A 27,071-nucleotide genomic window follows, 5' to 3' on the forward strand; every position below is an offset into this window, starting at 1 on the left:
AAACACAGAAAGTATCCTTTGCAACATTAGGCAAAAATTTATTTAATAGGAAAAAAACAGTTTGAATCCTAGAAAAAAAAATTGGTAAATTGGGCCTCAATAAAATTAAAAACATCTACTCTTTGAAAGAAATCATTAAGAAAATAGGAAGGCATGCCAAGACTGGAAGAAAGTACTCACAATACACATGGTTATCAAAATGATATTAAAATGTATTGAAGAATCCTTAAAATGTAATAATACAAGCAAGACAATTTTCAATTGGGCAAAAATATGAAATGATACTCTGCAAAAGGAAGATGTCAAAGGTGGCCAATGAGCATTAACAATGAGGGAAATGTAAACTGAAACCACAATATGATACCACTACACACCTACTGGAATGGCTAAAATAAAAAAGATCAATGATGTAGAACAACTGGACTGCTCACACATTGCTATGAGGAATGTAAGAATGGTACAACTACTTTGGAAAACGGTTTGGCCATTTCTTATAAAGTAAAATAAATACTCGCGATATGACTTAGCAATTGCACTCCTAAGTACTACCCCCCCAAAAAAATAATAATAATAAGATAGTCCCAAAATGTCATTCTCCCTCCTCCCCTCCAAAAACAAAAACAAAACAAAACATGAAAACCACAACTTCCTACCCTGGCTATGAGGACTTGCTGGACTAAGAGATGGCTGATGCAAATCTTTGGTTGGCGTTGAATAAGCTTCTTTTCCTTGGCGCTGACTCATCTTTCCTGGTGTCAGAAGTTGAGATTCGTCACTATTTGCTACAACAGCTCAAGGGAAGAAGAGAAAAATAATTAGTACTAACGTCATAGATTTACATAATACTATAGCTAATAACATGGAATAAGATCAAAACTGAAATGGTCTTGGTGGTTATATTCATTTTACCAACTCAACCCTTTAATAAATTCTCATCTTGTTTTCTTGTTGGTTTGTTATTGATCCATGAAAAATTGACAGGTATGTGTGAGTCAAATATACAAATTACAGACATTATAAAAATGAAAATATATATCCAGCTGATAATGAAAGGCACCCTAAGGTTTTCTGTGTGCCTTTCATTGGGCTATTTACTCTCTATATTTACCAACAAAACAATAAGCAAAAGATAGTCATTTCACACAAAAAAAATTACAAATGGTCAATAAACATATAAAGATATCAGCCTCATTAGTAATCGGAAAAACTACAAATTATTAGCAGTATAAAATGATATTTGACATTCACCAGAATGTCTACTCTGATTTCTAATTTTTCATGGAAAATCAGTATGGTAACTGTTTTAGAAAGATGGAAACTTGAAAGTCAGAGACTGCCTTGCCGGAGGTTAAATAGAAAGTAATAGAGACAAGATTCTAACTCAGAAACATTTGGTCCCAAAGCCTGTCTCTTAGAGCTTGCTGTCCCAATAACCAATTTAAGTAGTGATTTGAAGTTGCTTCTCACCCATTTGGCCAACTTACTAATCTAATACAGGAGAGCAATTCTCAGTTTCAGAGAGAGGAAACAAAGTGAAAACACTCCATGAAGAAACAGGGCAAACTGCAAGTTCAAAGTACCTGAAGATCTCCATATTCTTTCATTTTATGTTTCTGTAATTTTGGCCTATAAAAACTTGAGTTTCATCTTAAGAAACGCTGATTTACCAGCACTTTGGGAGGCCAACGCAGGTGGATTACCTGAGGTCAGGAGTTCAAGGCCACCCTGGTCAACATGGCGAAATCCCATCTCAATAGACCCCATTTTTCAACAGACATTCATAATTTCACATCTGCATTTTTATAATCGCATCTTTTAAATCAAATTAGTTTAATATGTTTTCTATTATAATAAAGTTTTAAAAATTTTATTGCAGCTCCTTAGATTCCAAAGTAAAAATATGAAAACACTTACACTTTTCATACAAAATATAAAAAATCATTTTTCCAAGGCAATTTAAAAAATCCATAGACTGATGACTCCCAACTTTTTATCTCCCCCTAAACTGAAACTCACATACCCAACTGCCACCTGCTTTATAACCACCTCTTAATTATTTATAGGCATCTCAAATCTATCTAGAATATAATTTTTGATTCTGCTCATCCTCCAAACCTGCCTCTCCCCAGTCTCAGTCTGTGCCATAACTACTCCCCTCCCGCTACTTTCTCAAGCCAAACCCTTAGATGTGTTTTTATTTTTCTCTTTTACCAAGAGATCTTTTTAAATCACAAATTAGATTTCCAGTATGCAGAAATATCCTCACTGGCTTCCCATTACATTTACAATAAAATCCATAACCTGAAGATTCAACACAGTCTGGCCTGCTTCTTGTTCCAACCTCATTCTCTACCACTCTCCTATCACTCACTTGGCTCCTGCCATAATCATCTTGTTATTTCCTCAAGAAAGGCCATCTTGCCCCGTCACAGGGCTTTATATCTTTTGCTCCTTCTACCTGGAATACTCCTTCCCCAAGTCATCACATTATTAGCTCCTCTCATTTGTTGTCTGGGCTCAAATGTCATCTCTTCAGAAAAGCCCTTTGGTTTCTTCATAATGCTTTTTGATACATTCTTAATTTTAACACAGCACAATTTAGCTTTTTTTTTTTTTAGTGTTAGTACCAACCACTTTACAGTTATTCTACCACTTTACATGATTTTCATTGTAGCACCTATCATTATCAGAAATGATATAGTTTATTTATGTTATTAAACATTAAATTCCGTGAGGAAAGGAAGTTTTGTCTGCCTTATTTTCCCATAAATTCTGAGATCCTGGTAAACTTTCTGCCATATTGAAGGTGTTGCTTCCTAGCATACTAAAGATGTTCAATAAAATTCTGTTGAATAAATCAATCAACCAACTTTATATTTTTATAAAATATCATAAAGTATATGGTGTCTCTATCAGTTACTAAATCCAAGATTTATTTGATTCCTAAAGATAATTATAAAAAATAATTTTAAATGTATGGTACTGATGCAGAGAGAGCTAAAGAGCATAGCAGATAGCTTTCAGAAACAAACACATATACATATATATAGAGCCCAGATATACAACAGAAATAGGGAAAATAAATTACTCAGTTCATGATATGAGGTTATCAACTGGTCATCATTATTGGAAAAGTAGATAGAACTCTACTTCTTACCACACACAAAGAATAGTTCTATGAAGACTACAGACATAATATAAAAAGCAATACTTGAAAACCTTTAGAATAAGAGAATATCTTCATAAACTTGAGACAGAGATTCCCTTAAAAAGACACAAGAAAGCACTAACCAAAAAAGTAAAAAATCAGTAAGTTCAATATTAAAATTATAAATTTATTTAAAGGTATAATAAACTGAAAAGGCACAAAACAAGATATTTCCAACACCCATAATTAACAAAAGGTTATTATTTAGAATATTCTTAAAAAACAACTTCTATAAATCAATAGAAAAAGAACAACATAATAGCAAAATAGGGCAAAGACTTGAAGAGTGATTCATAGAAGAAAAATGAAAACAGGCAATAAATGTATGAAAAGATGTTCATCCCCTTTAGCAATGAGGCAAATACAAATCAAGATAATAATCAATTTTTATATTCAGTAAGATTAACAAAAATTAATGTCTGATAATACCAAGTACTGAAGAGGATGGGATCAACGAGATGCCTTAACCACTGTCAGTGGAGTATAAGTTGATACAAGCACTAAGAAAACAATTTGAGCTTCTTATATAAAACTGAATACTCTGTGGATCCAACAATTCCACTCTTGGTATCTAGAAAAACTCATACAGGTGTGTACCAAGATACAAGAATAAGAATGTTCTATGAAAAAATGCTCATCATCACTGGTCATCAGAGAAATGCAAATCAAAACTACATTGAGATACCATCTCACGCCGGTAAGAATGGCGAACATTAAAAAATCTGGAGACAGCAGATGCTGGAGAGGATGTGGAGAAGTAGGAACACTTTTGCACTGTTGGTGGGAGTGTAAATTAGTTCAACCATTGTGGAAGACAGTGTGGCAATTCCTCAAGGACATAGAAATAGAAATTCCATTTGACCCAGCAATCCCATTACTGGGTATATATCCAAAGGATTACAAATCGTTCTACTATAAGGACACGTGTACACGAATGTTCATTGCAGCACTGTTTACAATAGCAAGGACCTGGAACCAACCCAAATGCCCATCGACGATAGACTGGATAGGGAAAATGTGGCACATATACACCATGGAATATTATGCAGCCATCAAAAACGATGAGTTTGGGTCCTTTGTGGGGACATGGATGAAGCTGGAAACCATGATTCTCAGCAAACTGACAGAGGAGCAGAAGATCAAACACCGCATGTTCTCACTCATAGGCGGGTGTTGAACGATGAGAGCACATGGACACAGGGAGGGGAGCACTACACACTGGGGTCAGTTGGGGGGAAATAGGGGAGGGACTGTGGGGGGTGGGGAGCTGGGGAGGGATAGCAGGGGGAAAAATGCCAGATGTAGGTGATGGAGAGGAAGGCAGCAAATCACACTGCCACGTGTGTTCCTATGCAACAATTTTGCATGTTCTTCACATGTACCCCCAAACCTAAAATGCAATAAAATAAATAAATGGGAAAAAAAAAAGAATAAGAATGTTCACAGCAACCCTGTTCATAATAGCAAAAACCAAAACAGTATATTCATCAGCTGAAAAAAAATGAATTTTAACAAATTGTGGTATATGCATATAATGAAAATATAGCACTAAAAAGGAATGATCTAGTTCTATAAATAACATATTTGAATACTGAAAATAAAATGTTAACTAGAGCCAGGCATAGTGGCTTGCATCTGTAATTCCAGCTACTTAGGAGGCTGAGGTAGGAGGACTGCTTGAAGCCAAGAGTTCAAGACTACCCTAGGCAACATAGCAAGACCTGTCTCAAAAAAAACTTTTTTAAAAGTTAGCTGGGCGTGGTACTTCACGCTGCAATCCCAGCATGGCAGGCATCTGTAGTCCCATCTGCTAGGGAAGCTAAGGTGTGAGCACACTTGAACCCAGGAGTTCAAGGCTGCAGTAAGCTGTGATCACACCAATGCAGTCCAGCGTGGGCAACAGAGCAAGACATGTCTCTTTAAAAAAAAAAAAAAAAAAAAAGCTAACTACAAAAATCAAATCCTAGAAAATTATATAAACCATGATGCCATTCTTTTAAAATTAAAAACCAAGCAAAATCTAGTAATACATATGTGACTAAAAAATTAAAAATTAAAAATGTATTTTTTAAAAAGCAAGGAATAAAAAGAAAAAAAAAATACAATCTATTCATGCTCTCTTGGGGAAGATTCAGGGATAAAAAAGCAGCAGATAGAAAGACCTAAGATATATAGAAGATTCTAGTTCTTAAGCTGAGTGATAGGTCAGTAAGTGCTCATTGTATAATTATGCTCCCATTTACATATGACACATATTCTTTTGTATGTAATCAGACAGAACATTTAATGCTAATTTAAAATACATTAAAAGAACTACTATCAGAATCAATGTAGGTTTTAGTATTCTATCAGTAAAACTTAGGTGTCTATGTCTTGAATAACTTTAAAAGTCTGAAGTGTAAAGTTAGCTCTATTCACCCAGGATTTTGATAATCATGAAGAGAGCATGCAGAAACAGCATTATACAGAGTACACCTCTTTACCAAAAAAACCCAGACAGCCCATCTGTCTATTTGTTTTCCCTCACCCCATTCACAAGCATTAGCAACTATACAGACAAAAGAGGCTGAGGAATATAAAAATCATTATGACGTCCTGTATCAGTTATAAAATAGTAGACTATTCAAATATAAGTTTAAGAGGGACAGTGACTTTTATTTCTGTATCCCTTGGCATATAACTGATACTCACTAAATACCCTCTAAATGACTGAATAGATATTTGGCAAATGAATCACTGTGTGATTCCAGTGCAGTTTCACTGACTCACCTACCAAAGATAACATTACAGTGCCCTCTGCTGTTTCTACTTCAAGTAGAAGTAAAGTAGAAATGACACTGAAATAGTAAATATAATTAACATACCTGCTGCTGCATCTTCTGAGAACATGAATCCAAAACTAACATCTTTTACCTTCCAAATTCAATTCATCAATATAAAATTTGAAGAATTTTACAAGTTTCAAAGTCTGCGTTTAAGTGGAAGTTAAAATATGGTGAAGTAATTTTTTAAAGTCATAAATAATAATCTGGATATAAATCCAATGCCTCTTTTTCTTCTAAGGTATACCTTTTCTTAAATACTCCAATAATTTAAATGTCAGTGTAAGCACGTAGTTTTTTTCACTCAATAGTACAGATACTAATCAAGTACCATGAAATTACAGTTGACCTTTAAGCAGTCAAAAATGTACATTTAGGGACTGGGTGTGGTGGCTCACGCCTGTAATCTCAGCACTTTAAGAGACCCAGCATTATGGGGGCCCAGCATTTTGGGAGGCGGGCATATCATTTGAGGTCAGGAGTTCAAAACCAGCCTGGCCAACATGGTGAAACCCATCTCTACTAAAAATACAAAAGTTAGCTGGGTATGGTGGCACATGCCTGTAATCCCAGCCACTCAAGAGGCTGAGGCAGGATAATTGGTTGAACCTGGGAGACAGAGGCTGCAGTGGGCCAAGATCACATCACTGCACCAGGTGACAGAGCAAGACTCCGTCTAAAAAAAAAAATTAAAAAAAAAAGTAAATTTAACTTTCATCTCTCCAAAAACTTAAGTACTAATAGCCTACTGTTTACTGTTGACCAGAAACCTTATACATAACACAAAGAGTCAAATTAACATATTGTGTATGTTATATGCATTACATATTGTATTATGTAATACAGTATATACATAAGCTAAAGAAAATCCTATTAAGAAAATCATAAGAAAAAAATACAATTACAGTACTATACTGTATTTACTGATACCATGTTTATGCCATCTATTTACAAGATGAATCATCAGTTTGAAATAGCAGCAACCGCAGCTGCAGACCACAATCTACAGCTAAATATTAAGCAATTAGGTCGGGCACGGTGGCTCATGCCTGTAATCCCAGCATTCTGGGAGGCCAAAGCAGGTAGATCACATGATCAGGAGTTCAAGACCAGACTGGCCAACACGGTGAAACCCCATCTCTTACTAAAAAATACAAAAATTAGCTGGGCATGGTGGTTCGTGCCTGTAATCCCAGATACTTGGGAGGCTGAGGTAGGAGAATTGCTTGAACCAGGACCCTGAGAGGCGGAGGTTGCAGTGAGCCAAGATCACGCCACTGCACTCCAGCCTGGGCTACAGAGCGAGACTCCATCTCAAAACAAGAAAAAAAAAATTAAGCAATTAAACTTTTTCTTGTATTGTCATGACCTTTGTCTGCTTCTTGGGAGCACCTGAAGCATCACTCGTGGTACTTCATATGGGTCTCATAGTGTTATTCAAGGTTTAGAATACTGCACGAAACATGATGAAAATAGATAAGAACTGTAAGAAATGACTTTCTAAAGCAATATGCAATTTACTGGAGCAAAGAACTGTTCATGCAGAGATGATTAGCGTCACACAGCATTTTAAGTAGATGATATTCGCAACACCTGAGCTCATTGTAGTAACAGGAAGTGGCTAGAAAATCATTACCGTAGTATGATATGTACTAGTTAATGTTATACAGTTATGATTTAATACTGTATCTTTATATTTGCTGACATTTTTCTCAACTGGGAATAGCATCATGTACAGTTTGTGTGAAAGTTCTGATAAATTTTTATTTTGTAATAGATTTGTGTATATTTTAGAGTAGTGAGAAAATAAACTAGTACCTACATAATTTTATGCATTCATGATACACCAAACCTTTATTTTTTCTGTTTCTTAGCTACACAGTTCATCTGTGAGTTTTAAATTGTCATAAATCTCAGAAAAAATTTCCAATATATTTATTTTAAAAAATACACATAGAAGTGGACCCGTGTAGTTTAAAGTTGTCTTGTTCAAGGGTCAACTGTACTTCACTTTAAAAGACATATGGTCTCTAATAAATGACTATACAGCTCCAGCTTTTTAATAGTTGGGAGAGTATATTCTGAAGTCATCTCTAATATTATGTTGTCTATTTTTATTTATATATGCTTGAAATATATAACCTTAAGTAAATTTCTTCTATTCCAAGTAAAAAAGATCTCCATTTATAAAAACCCTGTTCCCAAGATAAAATACTTCAGTTAATATTTAAAATGCTATTCTATTTATAAGACTCAGCAGTGCCATTCAGTTCACCTGAGTCAATGTCTAAATATACGAGGTAATTGAAGAAACTGAAGAATCCACTGAAATCATAATGCCAAGTATCACAAGGTTGAACAACAAAACATAAAAATATTTTGAAGCTTGGTGCAGTGGCTCATGCGTGCAATGTCAGCATTTGGGGAAGCCAAGGCAGGAGGATCACTTGAGTCCAAGAGTTTAAGATCAGCTTTGGCAACACAGGGAAACTCCCATCTCTACAAAAAATAAAAATAAAAAAATTAGCTGGGTGTGGTGGCACATGCTTGTAGTACCAGCCATTCATGAGGCTGAGGTGGAAAGATAATCTGAGTCTGGGAGAGGCTGTGGCTGCAGTGAGCTGTGATTGTGCCACTGCACTCCCTGTCTCAAGAAAACCAAAAACAACATTTTGAGATTTGTGTTTTTTTTAAAGATTTCTACTCCTAATGATGATTGTATAATAAATAGTATTTATAAAATATTGTGAATTATTGAATTTAAGAATGAAAAATGGGCTAGGCACGGTGACTCACACCTGTAAACCCCAGCACTTCAGGAGACAAAGGCAGAGGATCACTTGAGACCAAGAGTTCAAGAACAGCCTGGGAAACATAGCAAGACCACATCTTTACAAAAAATTTTAAAAATTAATTGGGTGTGGTGGCACAAGCCTGGAATCATAGCTACTCAGGTGGTAGGAAGATCCCTTGAGCCCAGAAGTTCAAGGTTGCATGAGTTATGATCATGCTACCGTACTCCAGTCTGAGTGACAAAGTGAGTCCTCTGTCTCTAAAAATTAAGAATTAAAAAAAGGAATTTAGCATATTACTTTAAATCCTCTCTTTTTAGAAAACAAAATACATACATACTACAACCAGTTAGAGAGAAACAGCAACTGATCTAGACTAAAAATGTTTATAGTTAGAAGAAACCTTTATCATTATCTCATTCAGTTCCTTTCCTAGATCAATGAAATATAAGTCCCAGAACAGTAAACTGACTTGCAATAATCAGATAATTAAGAATTTAATTTAGGAAGAATAAAACTTCCTAAATCAACATAATTTCCTATATTGCTAATCAATAAAATTAAAATCTTCACCTTATTAATGATACAGTCAAATTTTAGCTGTTTAGTTATACTTGAATGCAGCAAACAAACAGCTTCCTTCTATTTTTGAATAACAATAGAAGGAAGACACACTGGACTAGTAACCAATTCCAACTTCTCGGATATTTGTGCTATCCTAGCTTCAGGCTCTCCTCTACAAAATTAATGCTTTATTAGATAATATCTGAGGTTCCTTTCACCTCAGCAATTCTATGATTTTTAATATAAAAATTGTCCCTCTTACTCCCTAACTAGACTATAAAAATTTTTAGGGGCAGGAATCATGTTTTATTCATTATGTATCTCCAAAAGTTGGCACAGTGTCTGCCACTCCCTGCCCCAAAAAGCTCTCAGTAAAATCTGTTGAGGTGATTTGGATATAATCTTCAAGGACACATCTTCTAAATCCCTAAGGCAAAACCTGTTTCACTTCTAAAATACCCAAGTATGAAACAATTTTCATACTCAAATGATTATGTAAAAATTCTGAGAAAAGTGTTTCTCCCTTTCAAATGGCAGTGAAATCCTTGTGCTACATCTATGCCTTGTAATAACTGTAGGAAGAAATACTACAAAAAAGAGTCCTAAATTGTAAGTTAGATAACTAAGTAAATAATGCATCTTTAGATAATCAAGACATAAATATACAAACACTGCCTATAAATTTCAGATGGACAATAAGAACAGATGGGCACCGGGTACTAAATGACCATTTATATTCTTTACTTTGTATTTCAATTCCTGGAAAGAAAAGTAGAAGACTTAATAATTCAAAATTGAAACGCCATTTGGCTTTCATAATAATTACACATCAAAATATTATCATGTCCCCAAACAAGCCGTTCAAACTTTAACTACTTACTTGATGGCCCAAGGACATCTTTGCTATCACCAAGAAGCTTTTAATGCAGGGTAATTGAGCAGCAAACAAATACAGTCCAAATCAGGAAGAAGCAAAATGCATCAGGATGGAAACAGCAGTGAAACAAAAGGACAAGGAAAATAGCATTAGTTTATAAGTAGAAAGCACATGCACATCAATAGTAATAATCGTAGTAATTTACAAGAAACTTCCTTTTCCACACACAAAAAAAGATCTTGGATTAAGCAGTATCAAATATTTGTTTTGTTTTTGGAAAGTGAAGGTGGTAAGAGGAAAATAGAATCACCTGAGTATTTCGTTTTTAAAATTAAGTCAAAAATTACTTTCGATTATAATTCAAGATAAGAGTTAGTAATGATAAAAAAAATATGTAGGAATTTAAGTGACGGCCAAGTTATGCATTCCTTAAATTTAAGGTGGCTTAAAAATATGTAACACCCATGCACTATTAAAGATTAGTTCTGCATGCCGGAAAGCACTTAACACTACATAGAGATTTAGTATGTTTCTTCCACAAAAGAGTAAAGAACATTTATTAAGTGTTTGTTACATGCCAAGCATTGTGTGAAAAGCTTCTACAGAGACATCAACAAAGCAACAAATTTTTTCTCAAATAGCAAAAAAAGAGAGAAATAGTCATTAGAAAGAAGTTTTATTAAGTCAGACAAAATTTTCTTAGGGCCCACTACAAATCAAGCATAATATTTGGAGTTATTGGTCTTTGGGAAGTCAGAAGACCCAACACTTCAATGAAGAGCTTGCAATCAACAAAAGAAACCGGAAAAAGGCTGCTGACCTTTTGTTTATTAACTATTTTAACATAAATTACTCTAAATGTTGCCTATAGACAGGTGCTTTGGTTCTGGTAGGAACAGAGTTCTCAGCTCTCTTTCATTTTAAATACCAAACACAGTAACATATCAAAACAAATGCAATAATAGAAACAAAAAATTCCCAAGAATTACATTATTTGGTCTTAAAGATACTTGAGGATCTTAATTGGCTGTGACAAAACAAGTTAGCAGTTGTCTGCTTGCTTTGGGCTTTTGTCACCTCCTTGAAGAAAATCTTGGACCTATTCCTCCCTAAGTGGTGGCTTTTCACAATACTTGAAATGGTCTTCTAATGCCTTGAAGGCATTTATTTGCACAGTAATCCCATTTAATCTCATTCTTTTAGTTTTACAAACTAAAGTTGACAAAGTTATATTCTCCTGGGCTCAAGCGATCCTCCAGCCTCAGCCTCCCAAAGGGCTGGGATTACCGATGTGAGCCACCACACCAGGCCCTAAATCACTTCTAATGAACAGAATACAGTCAAAGTGATGGGATGTCTCTTCTGAGATGAGATTATAAAGAGACTGTGACTTCCATCTTGCATGCAGTCTCTCAGTCTCTTGTAGATAGATTACCCTGGGAAAAGTCAACTGTCACTTCACATGTCAGCCTTGTAGAGAGGCCACTAGGTGAAAGAAGTATGGTGTTAGTGAGGTCAGCAAAAACCACAACTGCACTTGGAAGCAGATCTCCCACCTCCTCAGTCAGTTAGTTTTTGTTTGTTTTGAGATGGAGTCTCCCCTGTTGCCCAGACTGGAGTGTAGTGGCACCATTTTGGCTCACTGCAACCTCTACCTTCTGAGTTCAAGCTATTCTGCCTCAGCCTCCTAAGTAGCTGGGACTATAGGTGCATGCCACCATGCCCAGCTAATTTTGGTATTTTTAGTAGAGATGGGGTTTCACTATATTGGCCAGGCTGGTCTCGAACTCCTGACCTCATGATCCGCCTGCCTTGACTTCCCAAAGTGCTGGGATTACAGGTGTGAGTTACCATGCCCCGCCTAGTCAGTCTTTCAGTTGAGACTGCAGCAGTGCTCAATATCCCCATTATCTTGACTGCAACTACGTGACAGACTAAGAGACCTCTAGCTAAGCTGCTCTTAGATTCTGATCCATGGAAATTCTGAGATAATAAATGCCTGTTGCTTTATGCCACTTAATTTTTAGATAGTTTGTTATGTACCAATAACTAACATAATACTGGAAAACTGGAATAAAGTTAAGCTAACAGAAACAACTGTGGCAAACTTTACAAATGCTTCATAGACAACCTCTAAGAAGATCTTCCTGAATTGATATGAATAAGTATGTAGTTTCCCTAGATTTATCAGTAACTTCCTAAAGAAAAGCAGTGGTTCTAATCATATGTATACATAGCTGACAGTTTTTAATTTCACAAGGCCAGTCATGTTTGAAGATTTTACAGTTCAACTTCTATTTAGAGTGAAAGATTAATAAGCTCAACTTTCATTGTACAGCTCTATTATATTCTCATATTTTGTCAGTTAACAGCACTATGTCAACTGCTATTCAGCTGTATTCCTTGTTTATTCACAAAAAATAATCCCTGGCATACAACAACTACTGAATATTTGTTCCAAAAGCATTCAAGCATAGTTACTCATGACATTATCCTCAAGCATGTCCATGTTATATAAATCTGATTCTATTGGATCAATCCTATTTTTTTCAACTTGAGGCACTGAATAATAATCAAAACAAACATTGTTTTTTCCAATGATTCATTCATTCATCCATTTAACAAATATTTACTTAGTAAATACTGCTGACATACATCATTTAGACACTAAGGGACACAGCAGTAAACAAAACAGACAAACATCCTGCACTTGGTAGTTATGTGGACCAAAGTGTTAGCAGTGAAGGTGATGAGAAGTAGTTGAGTTTCCAATATATTTTGAAAATAGAGCAAACAAGATTTCCAAATAGACCAAATCTGAGATAAAAGAAAAAAGGCAGAAACAAAATGACATCAGGTATTGGGGTCTGAGCACCTAGAAGGATGGGACTACCATTAGCTGATACAAAAAAGATAGTGAGAGCAACTAGTATACAAGGAGAAATATAAGGAGCTCAGTTTGGGTCAAATTAAGTTTGAAATGCATGTCAGACATGCATCCAAGTGAAAATGTCAAGTAAGCAGTTGGAGATATAAACCTGTACAGAGTAAGGTTCAGGCTGATAAGAAAAATATGAATTATGATATGTATGAGAGTTATATTATATGACCTGAATTGCTTAATCACAAGACATTGAAAAATGCCGTAGAATAAAAGAACAGGCCCTAGAAAAACAGATATTATAATGGACAACACAACTAAGCATCACACTCAAGCACTGCAAATGCAAAGCTGAACACAATGAAAAATAAGCATGGCTTCAGAAACCTTTCTCAAAAGGATATGGATACAAAAGCACTAAGCTGGGAGTCAACTGAAATCATCCTTCCAGAGTTGCTTGTAAATGATGCCAATGGGAAACAGGACCTAAGTACCTGAGGATTACATATCAAATTTCCAAAGTAACATATATCACTGAAGTCTTCTGCACATGGCTAAACTGCACACTAATTTCTTATTCTTACCATTTTTAGGACCTGGGTCAAATTTGTACAGTATCATGTTGTATTACACATAAATAAAAACAATGTAAAATTGATATAGAAACACTCTACACAATTACCTTGTACAATATTTAAAAACTAAAAAGCTAGGCACTTTTCTTGGTTTCTGTTAAAGAACTTAAATACAGCTAGAATCTCAGAGAATCCAAGAACAGCTTCTCAGTTTATTCAGAAAAAGGTCATCATGAGTGCCTATAACCCCAGCTATATGGGAGGCTGAGGCAGGAGGATTGCTTGAGCCCAGGAGTTCAAGGCTGCTGTGTACTATGATCCATGATCGCACCTGTGAACGGCCACTGCACTCCAGCCTGCGCAACATAGTGAGACCCTGTCTCAAAAGAATAAAAAAAAAACAGTTTCTCTAATTGACTCTATTTAGAGTAACTTATGTTTACCATTATCCCATAGTGTCCATACAGTTATCTCATTAATTTTGTTATATAAAAGTATATCAATAATTAAAATTTCAGACATCATACTATCGAAGTATTTAAAAGCATGAAATATTTATAGCCATTACCCAAATCTTTGCTGATTTTCAGAAATAGAGCACTATGCAAAAAAACATGATTTTACTATATGTCTAAATATTTGCTACCTCATCTATAATTAGCATTAAATATGTAATCTTTAGGATATACAAACATCTTCATCCTGGGAAACATCTCAGTCTCAAACCATGATGGAAGTTCACCCGAATAATACAGAAGTAATCCCATGCAATCTACAGCTTTGATTCCATTTCCTTTGGCACAGCACTTCCCTCTTAATATGCATCATGGCTTGATTTAACTCATCTGACTCATGACAAAGAGCTCATCAAGCACTGATGTAGCTAGTGGCACCTCTTCACCCAGTAAAGTTGGTCAAATTGTTACAGAAGCAATCCTGCTGCAGCTGGCTCAGAAAAACAATAATTCAGATGGATTATACGAAACATCTGAAAAGTGCTCTATTTAGTGTTATCATAGGCCCTTAGAATAAGAAACTTCAGAGAGCTATATAGTGCAGCTGAGAACTGTTTGTTCTTTGAACAGGAGTCATCACTCTACACTTAGCTGAATGTTTAATATTCCTGTAACCATCTGCAAAACACACTTGTGTACATTTTAACCTTGAGTTTCATGGGAGAGATTTTAAAGAAGTATGTTTCTGGGAACTACAGCTTATTACTGTTGGATAAAGAATATGATCTGGCCTGCCAAGCGGTTATTTTAAAATAATCTAATTGCACTTTTGATCCAGCAATTCCCCTTCTAGGAATATTAATAAGAGGATCATATAAAATGTTCAAAAAGATGTGTCCATGGATGATTTACCACAACACCATTTACCGTAATCTAAAGAAGTAATTTGCTTTAAACAAGGTAATAAAATACCTTCACACAATGAAATAGCATATAGTCATTAAAGTTTCTTTTTCCAGCCGGGTACGTGGCTCACACCTGTAACCCCAGCACTCTGGGAGGCCAAGGCAAGAGGATCACTTGAGGTCAGGAGTTTGGGACCAGCCTGGCCAATCATCTCTACCAAAAATACAAAAATTAGCCAAGCTTGGTGGTGTGAGCCTGTAATCCCAGATTCTTGGGAGGCTGAGGGAGGAGAATTGCTTGAACCTGGGAGGTGGAGGTTGCAATAAGCCGAGATTGCACCACTGTACTCCAGCCTGGGTGAATGAGTGAGACTCTGTCTCAAAAAAAACACAAAGTTTCTTTTTCCACCTACTAAAAAACATCCATTATATATAATGGCTTTTAAAAGTAGGTTACAAAGAAGCTTGTATGATATGACCCTATTTTTATAAATTTTCTTATACACATACAAACTTAGGAAAGATGCTGCCAAAATATTAACAGTAGTTTACGAGGTAGGATTTTACTTATATTTTTCTTTATTGTTTAAGTATGGTACAGTAGTATGCATTATTTTTACAGTCAAAAAAAGAACTTATTTACATTTTGGAAAAAATATAAACAGTTTTTAACTGATATTTTCAATCTACACTAGCTATTTCTTATTATGACATAATTATCTATGATTAAGTACAGTGGGAAGCATATTTTAAGAATCCAACTTGAAATCCTAAAAAGATACAAAAATGTTAACATGTTCCACACAGCACCATATATTACTGTCTCTTGAACTTCAGCAACTTCTGAATATGGCAAGATCTAAAAAGAAAACAAATTTTCTCGGGAGTGATTAAATCTCATACACTCGAATTAAACCTGGAGAGCACCCAGAATTTATCAAATGAATTAAGTGGTGCAATAATTTTTTAAGTAATAGTTATTTTTCAAAAGGTTTAATATTACTTCTACACTGAAAACAGAATCCTTTTTAAATAATCTTTTTTTAATCTTGAGGCATCAGGAAATTACAGTTAATTTCCCAACCTGTGGTGTGTCCCTGGTACTGGCCTGGTAGTTTTTCACTTTATATCCTTCTTTTATATATTCAATCCCATCAGCGTTTTCATGTAAGCCTCTTTTGGTTTCTAACAGCCTGCTGCTCTGGATTCCCTTCTATTTTCTGGCCTTCAAACTTTTTCTCCCATTCACTAAGTGAATGGCCATTACCAGGGCTCAGCCTCAACTATCTGTTTTTCTTCCTCTATCTGCTCTTTTCCTGAAGTTTCCATTGATGCGTCAAGGCTCATTTATTACCTATATTCAGATAACTTCCTAGTTTGCGCTTCATCCCTAGCATATCTCCAAAACTTCAAAACATTTCTACCTATATGTTTGGACATTATTGCATATTAACTTCTAGTTCTAAAATTTTAACGAAGGAAGGGCTTTACGTCTTTGTATCAGAGATAGTACTCAGCTTTCTCCCAGAGACCAGCTTCCACGCTAATTTGCCCATCTTTCTTTCAAACACTCAGGCATAAACCGTTGATTCATCTGAGACATTTCTCCCAACAACTGATTATTAAATTCTGATGCTTTTTGCCTCCAATGTCTATTTCACATTCAGTCCTTTTTTTCACTTTCCATTAGTGGCCCCATGTTCGACCTGCATCACCTCATGTGTCAACTTCTGCATCTCCCTTTCAGTCCATGTCCCTGCATGTAGTCTCAGCCCACTTATTCATTTACTGTGCTACATACTGGAATTCAAAAACATGACTAAACATAGTCCCTACTGCCAAGATCACCATACATAGAAGACAGTATGTATTACAATTTATTCAACACTGAGGTAAGTTATCTCCGGTCTACCCAACATTACTCATTCTTCAAGCTATCCCATCAATGTCACTTAACTTCTTTCTGTGAGGTTTTCTCCTTTGTAAATGCACTAATTATTAAATCTTACAAATTTGTAATTATTAAACCTTTCAAATTTCTGGAATTGTTATGAGGTTTAATAATGCCTCTGGAATTGTTATGAGGCTTAATAATGGTTTACTAATGGAATAGAATGGAATGGAATAGAATGGAATGGCTTAATGGAATAGAATGAGTATTCTATATAAATTTGTTTTGAAAATCAGTATATAGACATAAGGCAGAATTACTTAGTATTACAACAAATTATTATAAAGACTAAGAAACGATCCAGAAAGAAGTGATTAATTTACCATCTTAATTTTCTAGGCAGTCACTCTGGCCTCATTTATCCTCCACTCAAGAACGTCTGGTGGCACTCCCTAGTCTTTCAAAAATAATCCCCAAACACTGAGAGTTAAAATATTTTACAATTTGGCCTAATTATCCATCCCACAGAAATAATGATCTTCTACAAGAAAGTCTCATGTCTCCACTTAACTCAAACTCCACTTAGCTAAAATTCTGTTTAGTAAAACTGCTTATTGCCTAAAGTGATCTGTAATTTTCTCCCTACTTTCTTTTTGCTTCCCTACTCAATAGCTTGAAATTTTAATACGTATTTTCTCTCATTCTCTACTCAAATGTTAGCTCCACTGGAGTGAGTATTTTGTCTATTTTGTTCACTGCCCTATCTCTTAAAACTAGAACAGAGCTTGGCACCATTGTAGACAATGAACAAACTGCTAACCTTCAAAGCTCAAATTGCCAATTCTGCTACCTATGTTCAAGCTGAAGTTATTATTCTCCAGCTCTGACTTTCTAATGTGAGTTCTTTGATAATTCATAATTAGTTATCTCATAGTATTGCCTCATGCTATATAAATAAATAACTCAATTGTTATTTAACTTTTCTCCACTATTACAATTGTCTAGTACAGCACTGTCAAATAGAACTTTCTACAACAATGGAAATAGTGTGTATCTGTAACGTCCAACAGGGTAGCTACTACCCACATGTACCTATTGAAATCTTGAAATGTATCTAGTAAAACTAAGGAAGAACTTTTAATTTAATTAGGTTAACTTTAAATTAGTCACATGTGGAAAGTGGCTACACCATCAGACAACTCAGGTCTAGCACAACCTTTATTTACCTTTCCCTAGCTCAACCTAACACTGACCACTCCTCTAACATTTGTCACTGCTGACCACTCATTTTCTGAAAATTCTGCCCTTTCTTAGTTTCCAAGCTATTTTCTCTTTCTCCTCCCTCTCTATACTTGGCTCCTTTGCATCCTAGAATCTCTTGTTTCCATTCAACATGATTTCCCCATATGATTCCATTGACTTGATTTTTTAAAGGGATCAATTCACCACTAACTCCCCAAATCAGTTTCCTACCTTGCCCTCTCCTGAGCTGCAGCCCCTCAAGGCCATTCCAATGATTCTCTAAGTGAATTCATTCTTCTTATATACAGCGTGACATCCTTGGTAAGGGATTTCCTGACTTCCCACTGCAGGCATAACAAACATATTCCATCTGTCTTGTCATTGCATCCTTCTATTATCAGATCAGATTGCAGGGGAAAGCCCACAGAGCTCCATGTGTTCCTAGCAACACTGATCCTGTACTTCCATCTTACTGACTGGGTAGGAGGAAAGGCCTTTCACTCAGCCTTTCCCACAACCCCGAATGCTTACAGTCTAACCACCACTGCCTGTGTAATAGATACGCAAGCTTTACTCTTAGTTCTTATTTCTGCTTGGAAAACTTCCTTTAGGATTCTGCTCAAAAGCTACTTCATCAGAATACTTCCACAATACTCCCAAGAACAGCATTCATCCCCTCTTCTGTTACTCTATATCCTTTTACCCTGCTTTATTTTTCATCAGCAATCATCCCATAACACAGTATTTATATATTTTTCTGTCTTTCTCTACTCAAATGTCAGCTCCACTGGAGTGGGAATTTTGTTAACGGCTATATCCCTTAAAACTAGAACAGAGCCTGGCACCATTACAGACACTCAACAAATACTGAACGAATAAATACAAGAATGGGGAAAAAAAGGCTTAGTGATTATAACCTTAATACCTAGCCAAGTCTTTGGCCATCTGATAAATTCCAATAGGAATTCCCCCATTCTTTTCCTTAAATAGTTCTGTCCTGAATAAAACAACATTGTTACAGATTCACTATCAGTTTTTGGTAACAAAACATAAATTATGTTTCTTCTCACACTGGTCGTCTCTTGCCATGATTAATCCAACCTCCTTTATCAAGGTTTCACACACAAGAGAAGCTCAAAATTAACCAATATGATTTTCACTTGTATCTAATGGCATGCATCTGGTGAGACTGCTGGTGGATTCTGTGGTTAGGAAACCAGAAGTTTACTACCCACCAAAAGATTTAAAGCCATAACCTTGGGCTTTGACCTCATCAACATTTTCCTCTAAATCTAGCCTAACCAGCCACAGTTGCCTCAAAAGGTTATGAAATTGCACAACTGAAACCATATTATCACATCACAATCATGGCAGGTGATATGAGAACTGGTTATATGAGACGGCATATACATAAACATTTCAGTGTTTGATGCTTCATCTTATGACCTGTTTCACTCATTTCAATTGTCAATCTGAAGTAAATGCTTATCTTACTTGAAATTTTATTTTGGCCAATTCTTTGCATTCTTATATAGAGATGCATACATAAGCCTACATTCTAGATTAAATCATGACTGAGATCTGAATTAAGACATAAGAGCTGCATAAAAAAATACCTTCATTCCTTCTGGATTTCTATTCCATTTCTAACAAATCATTGATTAGTGTATTACACTCCATAGCATCAAGCCACAGGCAAGACTGCTAATAATAACATGGAAACGTCAACCCCCATGACTCATAAATCTACCACACGTAAGAATGCAATTAGCAACTGTTCCTCATGTCTCAGGAACTACATGGTGCCCAAATGTCAAAATATTCAGCCTAGATAGAAAAGTCAAAATTATTAATAGTTACAGGAAAACAAAGCTTTGGATTAAATAAAATAGATCATGTATCACATATTTTTCAATGTATACCACATTACATTAGGTAATGAATATAAAAATTTTAAAAGAATGCTTAAAAGTCTAGGTGTAATATAGATGAGTTTATAACAAAAAATTCGCCCTACTTTTGAGAATTCAAATATTTACATTTAGATCTTAGTGCTGCCCACTGTCTAGCTAACTGACCTTATGCAAATTACCCTTTCAGAGGCTCAGTTTCTTCACCTCTTAAAAACAGAGTAACATCTACCTTACAGTATTATAGAAAGGATTAAAAGAGAAACTGCATGGGACACCAAGCCTCTGTACACCTCCACTTGTTACACATCTCAAAGTCAACATGTCCAAAACTGACTTCATCTTACCATTCCCTACCCCTGCTCTTCTTCCTGTATTTTCTCCCTTAACAAATGGTACCTCCCACCAAATCACACAACACAGAAACCTGGACGTCACTCTAAACTTCTCCTTCACTTTTATTTTCCTCACCTATATTCTCCTTCACTCCTAATATTAATTTCAGGACAAGGTCCTAAAGTTCTACATAGTCTTTCATATTTATCCTTTATTTTCCATGTCCACAGTTACTGCTACTACCTGCCACCTGAATTTCTTATACTTAAGCAATTTATCTTCTATAGATATCATAAAGAGCCTTCTAAAATGTATATGTGATTAGATCTCTGAAGCTTAAAAAACCACTTCAATAATTTTGCACTTGGTAGGCTCCCACATCCTACCAAAACTGGAGAGAGAAACATTTAACCTCATCTTCAAGGCTCGTCACAATTTTGCCAAACTTATGTCATGCATTCCTCCAAACACGCATCAATCCTGCACTTCACAAATGTGACAAAATTATTTTCACTTCTTCAAACACACCATGTTGTTTGTTACTCTCACAACTCTGTTTGCCTACAATGCCATTCTCACCTTCAGCAGGCAGATAAATACCTAAGTTCCTTTCAACACTCAGGTTAAGCATTACCTTGTCTAAAAAAACTTTCCTGATACTGACTTTTCAACTCCTCTAAAATAACTGACTTTTCTGATCCCCTCTGCATCATGTAGGCTCATCTATAGCAATGCTATCCCTTCCAGTATGAATTAATGCTAAACATATTAATGCCCTAAAACTCATAGAAATAAAATGTAACTTGATATGCAAAGGCCTGAGTTCAAGTCCTGACTCCATCATCTACCTGTTGTATAGCTTGGGAAAAGCTATATAATTTCCCTTAATCTCAGTTTCTGCATCTGTAAAAAGAGGATGCCACCATCTTAACATCATTTTTAACATTCTACATGTTTAATATATATAAAATTGGTCTTACTATCATCCTGAAATCACACATCCAATCAATCACCAGGTCCTGCTGATTTGCAACTCTAATTCCTTTCACATCTTTTCTATGCTGCTAACACTACCATAAAAGTTTTAATTGTCTTTTATCTAGATTTCACAACAGCATGCTAACTTGTTCCCTGAACTAACCACCTCTATTTCTATGGTTTTCAACCTTAGTTGCACATCAAAATCAACTAAGGGACTTTAAAAGGTACTGGTATATGTAACTTACCCTCTGAGATTCTAATTCAATTGAATAGGGATGTAGCTGTACATCAGTTTTTCAAAACACTCCAGATAACTCTAAAGTTCAGTTGGTTGCCTCTCCAACTGAATTCCACAATTTTGCAATGGTGATATTCCTAAACCACAACTCTGAACAGGTTGGTTCCCTGCTCCAAAATCTTCAAGAATCTGATACTGTGTTAACAACAAACATCCCAAATAGTAAAACAGTATTGAAGGCCCTGTATAATCTGATTCAAAGAGACGCGGTATAGGAAAGTGATTAAAGGCTCGCCCCTGGAGCTAAAATGTATCCCAGCTCTGCTACTTACTAGGTATGTTGTCCCTTGCTCTGTATCCTCATAATTCTATCTATCTCATAGGGTTATTTTTAAGATTAAATGAATTTATGGGCAGGGCACTTTGAATAGCTGCTGGCACGTAGTAGAAATAAACATTAGTCATTATTCATTTCTATTTGCTTTATTTTCCAGTAATTCCCCTAATGCAGTCAACAGTTTTACCAATCAGACCTAAATAAAATCTGCTCTTAACACAGTGTAGGCATGAATCTAGAAGGGTATACTATGTGTAGAATGTGTTTAATGAAGGTAGGTTAGTTTGCTGACCTCAATAAAGTTTAAATAAAATACATTTAAAATATGTAAAATTTTTAAAATATTTTGATTGAAAGTCCCACCAAATCTTCACTTGTCTGTCTAGTGACAGTAGAACAATGAAGAGATTTTTTATCCATATCTCAACTTAGTAGGTTTTCATTAACTTGTGACTGCTTCAGAAGTCAACTTAAGTTTAATATGGTGAAAACAGCAGCAATGGAGTAAAAGCAAGCCTGGGATGGGGGGATACATTTATATACAGGCATTTGTGTGTCTATGTACACACATACATATATACCTAAAATTTAATTTTATAAGTATATGTATGAAAATTATATTAAGATTTTTTGGAGGGAGGCAGGGTCTCACTCTGTCGCCCAAGTGTGGAGTGCAGTGACATGATCTTGGCTCACTGCAGCCTCAATCACCAGGGCTCTGGTGATCCTCCCAATTCAGCCTCTTGAGTAGCTGGGACCACGGATGCATGCCATCACAACCAGCTAATTTTTTTTTATTATTTGTAGAAACAAGGTCTTACTATGTTGCGCAGGCTGGTCTCGCACTACCAGGCTCAAGCAGTCCTGCTTCAGCCTCCCAAAGTGCTGGGATTACAGATGTGAGGCACTGCACCCAGCCCAAAATTAAATTTTATGTGTATAGGTATGTGTGTACATAGACAGACACATGTATATAAATTCATTGCCCAATCCCCAAGCTTCCTCTTGCTCCATTGCTGCGACTTTCACCATATTAAACTTAAGTTGACTTCTGAAACAGTGACTTCTGAAGCAGTCACAGTTAATGAAAACCTACTAAGCTGAGGTATGGATAAAAATCCTTTTATTGTTCTATTGTCACTAGAAAGACAGGTTGAGATTTGGTTGGACTTTTAACTATATTTTATCTTCACATATCTCTAACATGCTAAAATTTGAATTCTTTACATTTCTTTCTGAGGTTTTATGGGACTCCCACAAATTTAATTTATTCTTAAATGTAAGATTCTTAACATATACCATTTTATTTAAGAGTTAAATGTGAAGTTGTGGGTGTCTAAGCTTTAATTATATCCTGCTTATGAGAAGCTCTGGCATGTCTTAAAACTTGAAAGAAAGAGCAAATGACAATGCTTATAAAAAATCTTACGTTTAAAAGCTGAGTAGTTACATTATTTATGGATACTGAAAGAAATAAGAAGTCTTTAAAGCCAGTTCTCCTCCCCAAGTCTGGCTTAGCAAAACAAATAGCTTTGACTATTCTTCTGTTAAATGATTTCACTGTCTACACTGAGTAAACGACAGTCTGTTTTTTCAGGTGGTCCCTTAAGAGTTCTACATTTTATTTTTAAACTGTAGGCATATCCCATGTGACAAAGATCTTAATATGAATTAACTGTCCAACAGTTCTGGTGTTCTTTAAAATCTCTAGTCCACTTCCAGCCTCTCTATACACAGAGAATCCAAAGCCAATAAAGAAGAAGGCAATTGCTTTTGCAAGTGATAACTGAATTACTAGTAAAGTAACACATCCCCACCCCACCCTAGCCCCTGAACCCATACCTGGAGATGGATAAAGTGGAATATCACAGAAGAAGGAAAGGCCAGGGGAAGGGAACAGGAGGAGGGAACAGGAGGAAGGGTTAGAAGCCAGCTATCTTTCTATGCTCTCTTCTCTCTAATCGCTGACCACCCTGTATTTACTGTGAGCACAATACATGATTTAATTCCAAATAGAGGAAATAAACACAATCCTAAGTATGCATTGTTGTTTTTAAACTGTGCATGTACACACATGCAGTACTGTTGCAGTACACACATTCTAAATGCAGACAGAGAGGCCAACTACTACCTTCCACTGTGCTTTCTCTCAAATGGGCCATTTACAACTAAGGAGACAGCTTATGGGTAAGAAGTATGCTCAGAATAGAGATACAGAAAAGTTCCCTAAAAAACAGAATATGTAAGTGGTAGGGGGAAATGAGGATTGGGGAAGCTATGATTTTAATTAAAAAGATTTTCTACCCTAAGACATATATTCTCTAGATTGACCAAAATGGCTAAAAGTAGTCCCTGGGCTCTTAGACAAGCCAGTTAATATTCCCAGAAGAATATTATTAAGCGAATATAAGCTCACAAACAAAAATAATATTCTAAGGAGCCCAAGTGCTGGGAAAGACAACAAACTGAACAATCTTGGTCAAAGAAAAGAAAATCAGTGAACCAAATTTATCAAAAACTTAATAAACAAGCTTGAAAAGATAAAGGAGGATATTATAAAACTGAAGCATGAAAAAGCAAATTTTTTTAAGCTGATAATACTGGGTATAAAAATATTATAGAGAAATAAAATATAGTAGGCTTGAACAGCAAAATGAATTTGATCCAATAACAAATTAATGAGCCAGAATAATGACCAAGGAATTCAACAAGAAGGCATCAGGAAGAAAAAGGATGCAAAATACGTAAGTTAAGCAAGATGGAAGAATGAAGCAGAAATGCCACATTCACAAAATGAGAGATGCAAAAGGAAGACATAAAAGATTTAAATAATAATGTTAAATTTTAAATAATTTTGAAAACCTAAACAGAATCAATACTCTTCTAGAAAAGACTCCCCAAGTCTAATCCCCAGACATACAGTCATAAAGCCATATGCACAGCTGCATAAGGAATGGAAGAAAAAGGGAAAAAACATTATTTGCAGATGATATGAATCAGACAAAATATTAAAACTAATGAAAAGTAAGCAGACATTCAACAAATATCTGTTAAATGACCAAATGAGAAAAGAAAGAAACAAAGTCAAAAACTACTGAAAGGTAGAGGTCCTGTCTCAACGCAAAGTACAGTTATAAAGTAGCCAGAGTTTATCTTGGTATCACTCCCCTATTATTAAAGGCCGTCAATTCTTTCTTCTCCCCTTCTAGCCCCAACCCTCATCTTCTAGGTTCCTTTTGTCCTATCAGGCAGCTGTCAATTGTTCTTTCTCAAAGTGTTAGCTGCTTAAGGATTAGATGAGCAACTCTCAAACTTTTGGGTCTCGAGATTCCTTTATACTCTTAGAAACTGTTGAGGACTCCAAAGAGCTATTTATATGTGGATTATACCTAGTAATAGTTTCTGAATTAAAATTTTAATGGGAAATTTACTAACTACCTCAGCCAGTTGATCATGGTCAACAGTAAAAATGAGTTATGCTGACAGAATATACCCTTGTTATGATGTGATGAAAACGGTACTTTATCGCTGTGGTCTTCCTTCTCAAAATCCACTAAACTTAGTCTAATCATGAAAAACACATCAAACAAATTCTAGTTGAGGGATACTATGCAAAATAACTGAATAGTGCCCCTCAAAACAGTCAAGGTTCATCCAAAACAAAGAAAGTGACACACGGTCATAGCCAAGAGGAACGTAAGGAAACACAGCAACTACATGTAACGTGGCATCCTTAGTTGGATCCTGGAACAGAAAAAGAACATTATGTCAAAACTAAATTAATTAATTAATTAATAATAAATAATAAATAAAACTAAATAAATCTGAATCAAGTATAGATTTCTGTTGTATCAACACAGGTTCATCAACTGTATCAAATGTACCACACCAAAATAAGACGTTCCTAATAGGGGAAGGTGGGTACAACATATATGGGAACTCTATTACCTTACAATTTTTCTGCAAACCTAATGCTGTTCTAAAACAAAGTTTATTTTAAAAAATTACCTCTTAGAAAAAATTAAACTAAAAAAAATTGAAACAAAAGAATTCACAGGCACACCCTCCAGTCGCCAGCAGGGCAATGACATCATATTTCATGTGGTCTCTGGAAAGTTGTACTGTGCACTTATGAGAAAAAGACAAATAATATCAAGTACAATGGTACTAACACAAAAAACTAATTTTTACATCTCACAGATTCTCTGAAAGGGTCTTAGAGAGTCTCAGAGTCCTGGGAACCCACTTTAAGAAGATTTCCAGGAATAACAGAAACATAAAAGATGTGTGGCTGGGAATTCTGCTGTTATACTCTGTATGCAACTGGTTATTTCCTCTTTCTTTTTCAAAGCTAACACTTTCTCCAACCAGGCTCCCCAAATTTACTACAGAGTCCAATCATACACCTGCATGATTTTTACATTACTCAAGCCTCTAACATGAATAATCACCTAATAAGTTAAATTTTTAAAAAATGATAAAATGAGATGAAGTCTTTAGTACTTACACAATAGGAAATGTTGAGCAATATTTTCCCTCTTAGGAAGTTCAAGCAATTACAAATATTTAAGTACTGAAAGTAACAAAGCTTTCAGAAAAAGTTTACTTTTTACTTCTGAAAATAATAGAACTTTCAGAAGTTAAATTAATGGAGATGTAAACAAAGTATATCTATCAAATTATTTTGACATTTTCTAAATGTCTCCTTTTAATAGAAGTTCCAATAAAGCTATAAAGTGGCAACCTAACAAAAGGTTGTTGGATTATACATTTTAAAATAACTAAAAGGATATAATTGGATTGTAACACAAAGTATAAAAGCTTAAGGGGATGGATACCCCACCTTCCATGATATGATTATTATGCATTACATGCCTGTATCAAAACATCTCATATACCCTATAAAAGTATACACCCTGGCCGGGCACGGTGGCTCATGCCTGTAATCCCAGCACTTTGGGAGGCCGAGGCGGGTGGATCACGAGGTCAAGAGATCGAGACAAACCTGGTCAACATGGTGAAACCCTGTCTCTACTAAAAATACAAAAAATTAGCTG

The 27,071-nt window shown here is 35.5% G+C and overlaps 1 protein-coding gene and 1 long non-coding RNA gene across 5 annotated transcripts in view; both read right to left on the reverse strand.

Moving 5' to 3' along the window:
* Positions 1-27,071, reverse strand: part of OSBPL8 (oxysterol binding protein like 8) — a 166,859-nt gene that overhangs the window by 83,637 nt on the left and 56,151 nt on the right. Inside the window, exons 3-4 of one of the 4 annotated variants that reach the window (XM_032296193.1) lie at positions 10,267-10,303; positions 654-791 (exon numbers count right to left, since the gene is read on the reverse strand). In XM_032296193.1, coding sequence (XP_032152084.1) covers positions 654-791; positions 10,267-10,303 — 175 coding nt within the window. The remainder of the gene's footprint in view (positions 1-653; positions 792-10,266; positions 10,304-27,071) is intronic. The other 3 variants (XM_032296197.1, XM_032296219.1, XM_032296210.1) reach the window with 3 other exon arrangements.
* Positions 23,281-26,142, reverse strand: LOC116563567. Its single transcript, XR_004274463.1, has 2 exons — positions 26,023-26,142; positions 23,281-25,758 (listed from the first exon to the last, which is right to left on the reverse strand). It is a non-coding gene; the product is annotated as an uncharacterized LOC116563567 (long non-coding RNA).

This window comes from Sapajus apella, unplaced genomic scaffold (genome assembly GCF_009761245.1).
Source record: "Sapajus apella isolate SASKATOON/1434 unplaced genomic scaffold, GSC_monkey_1.0 scaffold2, whole genome shotgun sequence".
Taxonomy (NCBI): Eukaryota; Metazoa; Chordata; class Mammalia; order Primates; family Cebidae; genus Sapajus; species Sapajus apella.